The 12,942-nt window shown below is 33.8% G+C and overlaps 2 protein-coding genes across 2 annotated transcripts; one reads left to right on the top strand and one right to left on the bottom strand.

The window, feature by feature from the left end:
- Positions 1-354: 354 nt before the first annotated feature.
- On the bottom strand, positions 355-3,294 carry LOC100793696 (probable phytol kinase 3, chloroplastic). Its single transcript, NM_001255334.3, has 6 exons — positions 2,751-3,294; positions 2,140-2,207; positions 1,923-2,054; positions 1,443-1,558; positions 1,141-1,255; positions 355-768 (listed from the first exon to the last, which is right to left on the bottom strand). The coding sequence occupies exons 1-6, from the start codon at positions 3,099-3,101 to the stop codon at positions 591-593; spliced, it is 960 nt and encodes a 319-aa protein (NP_001242263.2). The 5' UTR covers positions 3,102-3,294; the 3' UTR covers positions 355-590.
- Positions 3,295-6,448: 3,154 nt separating this feature from the next.
- Positions 6,449-9,715, top strand: LOC100792633 (pentatricopeptide repeat-containing protein At2g30100, chloroplastic). The gene is made up of 2 exons (XM_003551185.5): positions 6,449-7,695; positions 8,522-9,715. Exons 1-2 carry the CDS (start codon positions 6,943-6,945, stop codon positions 9,293-9,295), a joined length of 1,527 nt encoding a protein of 508 aa, XP_003551233.1. The 5' UTR covers positions 6,449-6,942; the 3' UTR covers positions 9,296-9,715.
- Positions 9,716-12,942: the final 3,227 nt, after the last annotated feature.

Raw genomic sequence — 12,942 nt, 5'->3', positions numbered from 1 at the left:
TACAGTATCAATGTAAAAGATTTATGATACATTAATAAGAAATTATGATAAATATGACTATTACGATAATAATATTAAAAGTCAACAAAATTACCATACATAATAAATTTATGATAATAATATGACTTTGTAAAGTATTAGTACATTTGTAAAGTATTAGTACATGTACTGTTCACAAAGCATTGACATTTGTTATTTTCTAAGTATAGGTTAAGATGCATTGCTATTTCACAACTTAACATCTTCAAGTTCCAGTAAGTAACAATCCTCTAACACATCCATATTAAAATTTCACATTTTTCAGAAAGGAAACATCAAAACAATAATCATGTAACAGTTATAATCAGACATATTCAAAGCTGGATTGTGAACAAAAATTGTGAGCATTCATCCAATAGAAAGAACACAAGACTGCAAATTGTTCTGTTTCCATATTGATCGAGAGCATACACTACAAACATCAGTCAATTTTTCTGCCAACAAAACAGACTACTTTAACTAGATGCATAATAAACATTTTCTAACTAGATTGAAAGATGTAGAGAACTGATTCCTAGTGTCTGATTTGTTTTACTGCAATATGCTTCATATCAAAGAATGATACTGCCCACCAATATGGAAGTGAGGGGAACTGTGAGGTTGTCATCAAGCTCTGTGCTGATAGGCAGGGACTCGACAAATGCTGTCACAATAGACACTAACAGAAAACCTAGAACCAATTTCCAGCTTCCCTCAATAAATCCAAATGAGGAAAAATACCACATATACCTGTCAAAACACTAACTGTTAATAGGAGCATAGATTAAATAGGTTATCAATTTGAGGGCAAAAAAAGGCTTAAATACATTTTTAATCCTTACAATTTAGCATTTTTTTCCTTTTCGTCTTTGTAAAATTATTTTTTAGTCCTTGCAAATTATGTTTGTTTTGTTTTTCGTCCTAATAGCGCTTTAGATAACGTTTTTTCACTATCCAAAACACTAAAGTGTTTTAAGAATGAAAAACAAAACAAACATAATTTGCAAGGATTAAAATAATTTTTTTTGTAAGGATGAAAAACAAAAAAGCACAAAATTGTAAGGACTAAGAGATATTTAAACCCAAAATAAAATAAAGCAACAGAAGTCAACTGAAAATTACCCAATGGAAGTTAAGAATCCAGCAGTTGCCATTGCAATTGAACCAGCGAAGGACTTGTTTTTGTTGTAAGGTATCTTTTCACCGCCAAGTCGCCTTCCAACAATGTCAGCCATGCCTGAAACAACAAATTAAGAATAAGAATCTGAAACAATCATTCTAGGGAGTAACACCATAAGGTTTCCTTCTTGTAACAGTGATGTAGAGATGGGCTTTTTTCTTTCTAATTTTAATATTTTTAAAAGAATTCCTAGTGCAGCTAAAACATTGCCTAATTCCAGGGAAATTGGCTGTGGCAACATTACCATCTCCTGCACACAGATTACATATTGCAGCAATGGAAATAGGTGAAGTTCTCCAGTATATTATGGCTGCCAAAGTAATAGTTGCGGCATAATACAGTGGTCCTTTAAGAAGTTCCCTGGTGCAGAAGAAGAACTGAAGAAATGAAGAAATAATGCAATGACACATAATCAATTACTAATCAATGGAAATTCAAATAAAATGTTACTTTTATTCTAGAGACAAGAAGGAAATCTTACAGCCCAAACATATTTAGCCTGGCAGGTAATTTATACCATTACTCAAACCTTCTTTTTTATACACCATAAGAAACAGTCAAGTATATCCATTTTGTTTGGTCTAGATTGATCAGCATCTGCTTAATCATTTGAGAGAATAATATATACTTTTCTACACAAAATTAACTATAGAATGAGCAAACTTTTCATTGTTTCACAGATTCAAGTATTTCTCTCTGGAATTCAAGTGTACAATATTGCAACCTGTAATCTCCAAATCTGCTCATTGATTTCACTGTGGCCTCATCTTTCAATATTCCAAGTCCAATAACAAGCATCCGAAATATATTGATTCCCGGAATGAGAGCAGCAAAGAAAGATGCCCAAGTTTCAGTACTGTAATGATTGAATAAAGGTAATCAACAAGGGAAATTGCAACAGAACTTTGAACAGGCTCATAATTCATACACTATACAATTACCTGAATAGCGGCCAGCAGAGCATGAATATCAGCCCAATACTTATATGTACAAGTTTCCTATTTAATTTCTAAACAGAGAAAATAGTTTATGAGAATTCTGCCGATGCAAACAAGATACACATTTAGAAACACAGCAATTCAGCATCTATTAAACGACAAACAACATACAAAAACTCATGACCCTCTTTGAAAGATAGCGACTAACATGATGACATGAGCCAAGATTGGGGACAAAAATGCGGTTTTATAGGAGTAGCCATTTCCACAATATAAGAGGAAATTCATAATTTTCTCACCTCTAATCTTCTTTGTGGTCTCTAAATTTCTAATACTCCAAAGGGAAAAAAAATCCCACTTTTCATCTACTTCATAGTGCCATTCCTTAACTTAAACAACAAATTTAAGTTCTGGCAATCCAAAAACATGAAAAACACTCCACTAATGCTTGTCTGTAATCAATCCAACACGTGTACAATAAATTGAATGCAAAAACTGTCAATTCCACCAAGCTTCTAAATTGCAACAAAATTCAACACCCCAATATCATTTTCCTTCAACTTAACCCTACCCTAGAACAAAAAAAACTCAATCTTTCACACATTAAGACCCACCTGGTCGAAGAGGTCTCGTTTTGCAGTTTCTTGGAACAATCTGAGGAAGGACAGGGCAACGACGCCGGAAATGGCGGTGGCGTAGACGTCAGAGACAAGAGGGTCGTGGTGCAGCATGGTGGATCGCGGTGGCGTGGTGGAAGAGAAAAAGGAAGAAGAAGAAGAAGAAGAAGAAGAAAAAGAAGTGAAGAGGTAAGTGGGTTTGGGTTTGGAGAGAAAAGGGGAAGGAAAATGGAAAGTAGGTCGTGTGGTGGGTGCGAGGAGAAGAGGGACAGAAGAAACGCAAGCGACAGGGTCAAACCTTTGGAGTGTGTTGCCGCCGCTAATCATGTTGAAACTCAGGAACATCATGCGAGGGAGGCGAGGATTTCCTGTCGACCTCGCATTGATTTTTTCAACCTCTAGAGATCACATGGAAATGCCTGATTTGGACTGTGTGAAAGAGTCAGCATCGTGGTAGATCTCAATTTCGAATGTTAGTCATTTTTTGATGGAGGTTACTCTAGGAATGAAGATATCTTTAAGATGTGTCTTACTCTTTCCTAGTGATAGATCCTTAGATAAAATTTTTAGATTTTATATGATTTCACTTTTAAATATTTTATTTAATTAATTATTAAATTAAATATAAATAATTAAATAATTAATTTTAATGAAATATTAAATAAAAAAATTAATAAATATTAAAAAATAGGAAAATCAGTATAAATGTAATTTTTATTTATGATTAAATGTTAAAAGAAATAAAAAAATACATAAATTAGATAATAAAAAAATTATAAAACATTAATGTTTTAAGAAAAATTAAATTTCATTACGGTCGACTTGAAGTTGTTGATGAATTCTTCTTCTTGTATGCATAACATGTCTTCTTTGTAAGTATGAAGTAAAGTCAAGAGAAGTACCATGAGATATTTCAACATTTGAAATGTCAATTTCTACATGATCATAATCAGTATCGACATTATCATTGAACGTATCTCGTTCATCTTCGACAATCATGTTATGTAATATAATGCATGCTAACATTATATCCTTTATTGTATCTATGTTCCAGACACACGATGGAACACATATAATTGCAAATCGAGATTTGAGCACATCAAATGCTCGTTCCACATCCTTTCTAGCTGCTTCTTGACATTTTGCAAATAATTTTCTTCTATGACCTTGTGGCATTGGTATGGTTTTCATAAATGTGGGTCAATCTGGATAAATATCATATGCAAGATAGTACCACATATTATATGGAGTTCCATTAATTATAAATTGTATTAGAGGAGCTCGACCTTGCAAAAAGTGATTGGTTTAACACATTAATATCATTATTTGAACCTACAACTCCAAAAAATGCATACCAAATCCACAAGTCTTGTGAAGTGACAACTTCAAGTATTATTGTGAGTTTGTGATGATCACCTCTACGATATTGTCCTTGCCATGCAACTGGACAATTTTTCCACTCCCAATGCATTAATCAATAGAATAGCTGCAACGGTGTAGGTGTACGGAATTGAATTCCGAACAACATATCAAAATAATTTCCCAACGATGTAGGTGTGCGGAATTGATTCACGAATATTATCTCACAAATTCCAACGGTGTAGGTGTGTGGAATTGAATTCTGAACAACATATCAAAATAATTTCCCAAAGCCTAATGGAGGTATGTTTATCTTTTATTTATTTATTAGTTTAACGTAATGATTGTTATAGTCTAGAGCATACATTCTTATTGAATATATGAATTGTTCTTGTTGTCGATCAATTCTATTTGGTCGACTCTGGATTTCCTAACATGCCAGACTATCTCGCTCCTTTCAGGAGGAACATATATCGTTTGCGCGATTTTCGCGAAGGATGTGGACGTCCACGTGGAAAAGAAGAATTATTCAATTACAGACACTCTTCATTAAGGAATGTCATTGAAAGATGCTTTGGAGTTTTGAAAACAAGATTTCCAATTTTGAAATTGATGCCAAGTTATCCCATTAGAAGACAAAGATTAATTTCTATTGCTTGTTGCACTATACATAATTTTATAAGAATGCAAAATGGTGTGGATACACTCTTTGACCAATATGCTGAACAGCTCATGGATATGGATGAGCAATGGTTAAGTGTAGAGCAACAAGGTGTCAATGAAAATCAAACAACTGAAATGGCATAAGTTCGACAAACCATAACAAATGAAATGTGAGAAGATTACCGTAGATCTTAAAAGAATTTATATTAAATGTTAAGCTTTTGTTAGCATTCAAACTTAAGAACTTTCATTTATATTTAATGGCATGTATTATCTTATTTATTATTTAGAGTTAAATTGCAACATGATTTTTATTTCAAGTTAAATTACAAGTTCATTTTATTACTCTCATACTCTCTCTATTGGGTGGTCTTTAAGGTAAAAAAGATTAGTAAGATAAGTAAACAATGCTCTAAATTTTTAAAAGATAAATAATCTTTCTACAACAAATATACTTAAGAGAGTAAAGCAGGATACTTCCGAGAGGAAATAAACTATTTATTATAGTTTAAATTGTTCATGTAATAGAAATTTAATATATCACATTTAAAAATTTAAAATACATTTTCCTATAATTAACTTTAATAAAAATTCAGATTTTCACCACCATTATGTTGTACTGCACAATGTGCTTTATTTAGAAAATTAACTGAAAATTATATTTTTCCTTGTGATCAGAAGTAGAACTTAGTCATTTGGAGATCCAAAGTTTCAAATTTCTCGTAGTTGTATTTGAAGATTTGAGTGTTTGCTCCTTTATTTTGGACCTCGTACGATTTTTTTTGTCAATGTATTAAAAAGTGAAGCTGAGGACATGCAGTAGAGTAATGACACGTATTCTCTTATTTATTATTTAGAGTTAAATTGCAACATGATTTTTATTTCAAGTTAGATTGCAAGTTCATTTTTATTAATTCTCCACTTGTTTATTTTTTGGTATTTATATAGAATAATATACATTAGTTGTGAAAATAGTTCAAACCAAACACATTTTCAGTGCTTTCATTTCCTAAAAACAGAAAATAAGAAGTTAAACCAAACATGTTTTTAGAATTCTAATCTCTTGAAAATAAAAACTGATTTCAGAAAATGAAAACAGGAAATGGAAATACAAACCAAACACCCTTAATATATATAAAAGTGAGAAACAAGTAACCATGTTATCCTAACCCTTTTTTTATATTAAAATTACACTAATAATAAAAAATAGGATAATTAATCTCTCACTTATACTAATTATTTTTAGTTAAATCTAATTAAGAAGATTAATAGATGAATTAACTACTCTAAGATCAACTTAGAAGTTAGAGCTCAATTAATGAATTAAATAAAAGTTTAAGCCATTAAGAGTGGTTAGATGCATTGTACAAATCTTTTTGTGTGTGTCAAGTATGGCAATAGCCCAACATATTGTAGTATTATACATTTATACTACTATTCTACCTAAAGGTGCCCGTCTTCCAAATGAGTTATATCAATAGACTATAATTCTTTTGGTCAATAATTCTACACTATCAACTAAGTTATAACTAATATAATCACACGTTATAATTACATTATAATATATAATAATAGTGCAAACCAAAATAACATATTAGTAATCAGTAACCACGTTATCCTAATCCTCTTTTATTAAAATTACACTATAATATGTCAGTGACTGTTCTGTTTTGTTTAGTTTCTTAGACTGAACGGTGGTGAGAACTGTGTCGTAGCGGTTGGTACACGTATTCTAACCCTTATAAACCTTAGCAAGCAAATTGCAACTTCTGCTGTCTCTGTCCTTTGTTTCGATGCCAAAACAGACCCTTGACAACCCCATTTTTTCTTCTTATTTTTTTTATCTATTTGTTTTTCAGTTAATCTCATTCTTTGAATTTTTATGGCAATAATATTGCCTTTCAGTTTTCTCTCTTGCCCCCGAAGTCACTGAAAATTCTTGGGAAAATCTCAAAATCAGGTTTTTCTCTCTTTTTTTTCTTCCCTTTTCTGTTTCTGGGGCTTAAATTTCACTTGAGAATTCATTGAACCCAGATACAAAAATTCAATCTTTTCCCTCTTCCCATTATTTTTCTGTGTACATAGACACTTATCTGTACCACTGAATTGAATTTCTAGAACGAGAGAGAGAGAGAGAGAGAGAGAGAGAGAGAGAGAGAGAGGGAAAATGGCCAGTGCACACGGTCTTGCTCCAATTTTCAAATTGGGTTTTGTGTTTTCTTCTGTTTCACCATCACAAAGGAAGAGGCACCCTTTGATGTTTCCTGCATCACACTGTGGATTTTCCCTCAAATTCTATGGTGGGCTATCTGCCAGATCCTGCAAGTTCAAAAACCCTTCCTTTGTCAGTGCAAAACACGGTTCATTAAGGGGTTTTAGGGCTCTGAAATCCGTTGAAATGGACCAATATGTGACCAGTAACGATGAAATGAGTGATGGATTCTTTGAGGCAATTGAGGAGCTTGAGAGGATGACAAGGGAGCCCTCTGATGTTCTTGAGGAGATGAATGACCGTTTGTCTGCAAGGGAACTGCAGCTTGTGTTGGTGTATTTCTCCCAGGATGGAAGGGACTCATGGTGTGCTTTGGAGGTGTTTGATTGGCTGAGGAAGGAGAATAGGGTTGACAAGGAGACCATGGAGCTCATGGTTGCCATCATGTGTGGTTGGGTGAAGAAGTTGATTCAGCAGCAGCATGGCGTGGGTGATGTGGTTGACTTGCTCGTGGACATGGATTGCGTGGGGTTGAGACCGGGTTTTAGCATGATTGAGAAGGTGATTTCCTTGTACTGGGAAATGGGGGAGAAGGAAGGGGCTGTCTTGTTTGTGGAAGAGGTTTTGAGGCGCGGAATCCCTTATGTTGAGGAGGACGAAGAAGGGCATAAAGGAGGGCCAACTGGGTATCTTGCTTGGAAGATGATGGTATGTAAGCATTTGATGTCTGATGTCTAGCTTTTTTTTACTTGGTTGGATAGTTAGCTCTCGTTTGAAACTTAAGAATTGATGGATGACTTAGTTGAATGAGGCATTGTGGGGGTTATTTGTCCTTTGGTTCCCTTAGATGTTTTGTTAATTGGAGCTTGGAATTTACATTTTTCTGGTTTGCATAACTTGGTTTGTGTTGGTGGTCTTGTCTGATATTGCTCCGGTTTTAGTCAATTGATGACATTGTTGCTGGTGGTTTGATTTATATAATTAGGTTGTTCTTTCAAGGAGGGGAAATGTGTCTCCTCCCACTTGTGTTTTTTATTTTTAATATCTAACTATGAGTGGAATGGAATGGAATGCGATGGAAAGGAAACCAAATAATCTTGGGTTACCATTCCCTCTCTTCCCCGTTCAAATGTAGAATGGAGCTCCTAAGTTATTATGAAAAGACCTTTTGGAAACTAGAAAAGCTTGTTTTTTATTGTTTGTTCAACTTCATTTTCAAATTTACTACCTTGTTCAACGTGTAAGTCGTATTTGTAGCAAGAGCACTCTGTGACTTGTTGCTGACTTTGTTTTTAGTATCTTAAGCCTATAATGTCCCATATGCATTTTTACCAGTTTTTCTTTCCTAGGGTCAAAGAAGGTTAGGGATTTATTTTTTCCTGATTACCTGTTCAATTATTTAGCCTGGTTTGTGGAACGATATGAAGATGACAAAATTGTATTGCCCCATTGTTATAACTCTTCTTGGATACTTGTTGCAGTTTCATTTCAGGACTATATCCACAAGTGTTAATTTGAATGTTTTCTTTTGCAGGCTGAGGGTGACTATAGGAATGCAGTTAGATTAGTAATTCGTTTTAGAGAATCTGGCTTGAAGCCAGAGATCTACAGTTACCTTGTTGCAATGACTGCTGTGGTTAAGGAACTGAATGAATTTGCCAAAGCTCTACGCAAGTTGAAAGGCTTTACAAGGGCTGGTTTGGTAGCTGAGTTAGATCTAGAAGATGTTGAACTTACTGAGAAGTATCAATCTGATACACTAGCCGACGGGGTGCGCTTGTCCAATTGGGTGATTCAAGATGGCAGCCCATCACTTCATGGAATCGTTCACGAGAGGCTCCTTGCTATGTATATTTGTGCCGGTCATGGAATTGAGGCTGAGAGGCAGTTGTGGGAGATGAAGCTTGTGGGTAAGGAGGCTGATGGAGATCTCTATGACATTGTCCTTGCCATTTGTGCATCACAAAAGGAGTCCAATGCCACGGCAAGGCTGCTGACCCGGTTGGAGGTAGTGAGCTCACCACAGAAGAAGAAAAGTTTGTCGTGGTTGTTAAGAGGCTACATCAAAGGCGGCCATTTTAACGAGGCGGCAGAGACTATCATGAAAATGCTTGAATTGGGATTCTATCCAGAGTACTTGGACAGGGCAGCTGTATTACAAGGTTTGAGGAAAAGAATCCAGCAATATGGCAATCTAGATACTTATGTCAGGCTCTGTAAGTCCCTCTCTGATGCAAATTTGATTGGACCTTGTCTTGTACATTTGTATATAAGGAAATATAAGCTTTGGGTTGTGAAAATGCTCTAAGGCCTATGTATGGATTGATAGAAAGGAACAAAATAGTATGAAATGAAAGGGGATGATACATGGTTCCATTGTTTGGATTGCTTAAAATAGGATGAAATGGAATGGAACATTAAGGAATATACATTCCATTCCATTAAACACCCCTTTTTCTTCCCTTCAATTTGGTGAGTATAGGATGGAACCATCTATTCATTTCACTCTATTATGTTCCATCGCATTCCACAATCCAATACCATTAGATAGAAAACGAACCGGTACTGTGCCACGTTTACAACCTTTGGTTTTGGAGGCATATTTGTATATCGAGCACTGATTTTCTTGGTGCTTGCTTACGTATATAATTTTGTATAGTTTTAATGTTAAATGGACCAATACTAGTAGAAGAGCAATGTTGTAATGAATATGATGATTAGTATCTTCTCCCGAATGAGTTACTCGTGCATCAGGTGGATGGTGTCATGATATTTGAGAAGAGTGCTAGTAATACACTCTGTAATATAATTTTGTAAGTTTCAACAAATTTTCATTAATACTGTAATTGAAAATATGTTAGCAAGAGTGTTTTAGAAAATATTTTGCTAGCATTTCTCTATTTTTCATGCTTCAACTTGATGTTATGAAATAAGCATATACATGTGTACTTTGATGTTATGAAATAGGTCTCTAGGTGCTATATATTTGAATGGCCGACCCTTCTATGAGCGAGACATGGTTTTATCTTGAGAAATGCTTAATGATGTTAAGAAATGATTATTTTTTAATAATAAACATTGGCCGATGATGAATCTGTGGTGTATTGTCTAAAACAAGTTTGCTTTTACTGGAGAGTGAGGAGACACATATGTACGTGTAATTCAATAAAAAAAAAAATTATTTAAAATGTTATTTTCATTTCAAAGTTTGTTATTGATACCAGTGTCTTTTGTCTTTTGTTTTTTTTTTCTCCGAATATGCTTTGGGCTTTGTATGTATGTGCAAGGACTTTGCTATTCTCACAACGTTTGTTTCTAAGTTCACTTCCAACTTTTAATTTTTTTTTGACAAATATCTTTGACAAAAATATACTTTTGTTTTGTATCTTCATAAAATCTTATTAAGATAGACTGAAAATATAATTCTATTGTGCATCTTAGGAATGTCAAAACAAAATGAACTCAACTCATTTATCCATTTAAATGGGTTGAGTTGGGTTTCATGATTGAATCCATCAAGTCTCATAGCTCAATCGAATGCAACCCACTAACTCGACAAGTCAATGACAGGTTGGATTGGATTGGGTAGGCAAATTGACCAAAGCAGGTTCCTTTTACAAACTTATTTCCAAAAGGGGTTTGTTTCAAAACTTTTTTCGGAGGGGATAAGTTTTTGGAGGGATTTCACCAGTGGAGTTGTCGAGTTGGACACGTGGCAGCAGCTGGGAGAACTCGCCAGTGGAGATGGCAAGACACGGTCCACGTGGTGGGTTCCGCCATTCGTAATGGGGAAATGCTTTTTTTACGGAATTTTTTTTAACTTGAAACGGGTATAACTTTTGATAGGAATGTCCGTTTGAGACCCATAATATGTCAAAATTCCAGGGGATTCCTCATTCAATTTCGAGCATTTTAACATATTATGGGTCTCAAACGGACATTCCTATCAAAAGTTATACCCGTTTCAAGTTAAAAAAAAATTCCGTAAAAAAAGCATTTCCCCATTACGAATGGCGGAACCCGCCATGTGGACCGTTTCTCGTCATCTCCACTGGCGAGTTTCCTCAGATGTTGCCACGTGTCCAACTCGCCAACTCCACTGACGAAATCCCTCCATAAACTTACCCCTTCGGAAAAAGTTTTGAAATAGTCCCCTTTTGAAAATAAGTTTGTAAAAGGAACCTGCTTTGGTCAATTTGCCGGATTGGGTACTTGAGTTGACTCACCAGTTGGATTTTTTTATATACTTTTTGTGATTTTAAAATCATTTATCTAGCAGGTTAACTCATGAGCTATCATTTGCAACATATTTCTTTTAATCTTTGTATAAATTTTGACTAATCAATTCAACTTAATCTACATTTGAGCACAAATTAAGTTGGGTTGAAATCTTAAACTCAATGAAAAATAATCGACTTAAACATAACTCAATCCAACCCATTTTTAGTGAGTTAAGAGCAAATTGAATTGAGTTAACATGTTTGAGACCACTAGTGTGTATGGACAATATTTGTTGAATTGCACAATAAAAAAAATATTTTTAATGTGTATTTCCACCAAATTTTGTTAAGATGCACAATTTAAATACATTTCTGTTGTATATCTTGACAAGATTTTGTTGAAATATGCAAGGAAAATATAAATTTCTCATTTTTTTTTATTTTTTACTTAAAAAAATTGAGCGTGAACTTAGATAAAAAAGGATGAGATTACCAAAGCCTTATAAGTAGTAGGCTCCTATTGTTTCCTGGTGCACCTCTTTTTTAGCTTTCAGAATGATCAAAATTATGTTCCAAAATGATTACAAATATTGACTTCCGAAATGGTCAATCTAAAAGGTAAAATAAATATTTCGAAAAAGATGCTAGAAGCAACTTGGAGATACATGAAGCAACAATCCAGGAGGACAATCGTATGTGCATGTTGTCTTTTGTCTTATCTTCTCTTTTGTTTTTTCCCAATGGCCTTTGGGGCTATTAGGCACCTGCTTGTCCAAGCAAGATGAGGATTTGTATTCTTAGTTTAATTTAATTTCAAGAACGTTGTAATTTTAATTCATTAAAAAATCAATAAAAATATTTTTAAAAACTTTTTTCATTTCAAAGTTTTTTTGATTATCATTTTATTGATATAGAGTAGTCATCAATTTTATTAATAATGAATTTTTATCAAAAAATCTAACTGACAACTTTTAATGAGATTTTTTTTTCTTTTAATTACATTTTTTCTATCCACAATACTCACACATGAAACATTAAGAAATCAAGTTAAGGATTACTCCAACCAATGACTTATTTTCCATTTTCCATTTCAAAGTTTGTTAGTCTTCTCTCTCATATTCTGAACGGACTTCGAGGGTTTGATACATCATTTTCTCCAATTCTCCAATTAAACTTGTGGTAGCCTTATACATATTTAAGTGAATTACTTTTATAGTCATCTTAATTGAATCCCGATTACATTTGATCAGATATAGTATTTATTATTTTTTTTAACGATAAAATGTATGACTATCACATTGATTACTGTTTCCCAACTGAACAAGGAAAGGAGATTGTTTTGAGGAAAAAGAAACTCTTCTTGACCTTCTTGAAATTGAAGCATTCCTTTGGAAAGAAAGTCATGGTTTGATCTTCTTCATCACGGTGGTGCTACTACAACAATTAATTTTATAAAATATTTGTAAGTGACACGTGACCTTTTTTATTTCATGCTCCTATCATTGCTTGTCTAGTTATGCTTTAAAAAATATGTGTTGCTCCATCAGTTGTGTTTTATATTTTATGAAGAAAGAAGTAAAGCTAACTTGTTGCAACTTTCTAATAAAGCAATTTTTTAACTAGGCAATTTTAAGTTGCTTCAAAGTCCTGTTAACTCAGTTGTATCCTACTATTTGATTCCACACCTGACTTGCATTTAGTTTGACATTGATTTCTACCACCTCTTTCATTAATC

Source organism: Glycine max, chromosome 18, assembly GCF_000004515.6.
Source record: "Glycine max cultivar Williams 82 chromosome 18, Glycine_max_v4.0, whole genome shotgun sequence".
NCBI classification, from domain to species: domain Eukaryota; kingdom Viridiplantae; phylum Streptophyta; class Magnoliopsida; order Fabales; family Fabaceae; genus Glycine; species Glycine max.
Note: the sequence above shows the minus strand (reverse complement) of the source record. Positions and strands in the feature narration are given on the sequence as shown.

Bases quoted from the DNA above. Each gene is read 5' to 3' on its own strand.
- LOC100793696 (NM_001255334.3), bottom strand. From the start codon at position 3,101: ATGATGTTCCTGAGTTTCAACATGATTAGCGGCGGCAACACACTCCAA. The intron at 2,208-2,750 runs GTGGGTCTTAAT...TTCTCTGTTTAG, and splicing joins AACGAGACCTCTTCGACCAG to AAATTAAATAGGAAACTTGT. The intron at 1,256-1,442 runs GTAATGTTGCCA...TTGTTGTTTCAG, and splicing joins TAATCTGTGTGCAGGAGATG to GCATGGCTGACATTGTTGGA.
- LOC100792633 (XM_003551185.5), top strand. From the start codon at position 6,943: ATGGCCAGTGCACACGGTCTTGCTCCAATTTTCAAATTGGGTTTTGTG. The intron at 7,696-8,521 runs GTATGTAAGCAT...TTTCTTTTGCAG, and splicing joins ATCTTGCTTGGAAGATGATG to GCTGAGGGTGACTATAGGAA.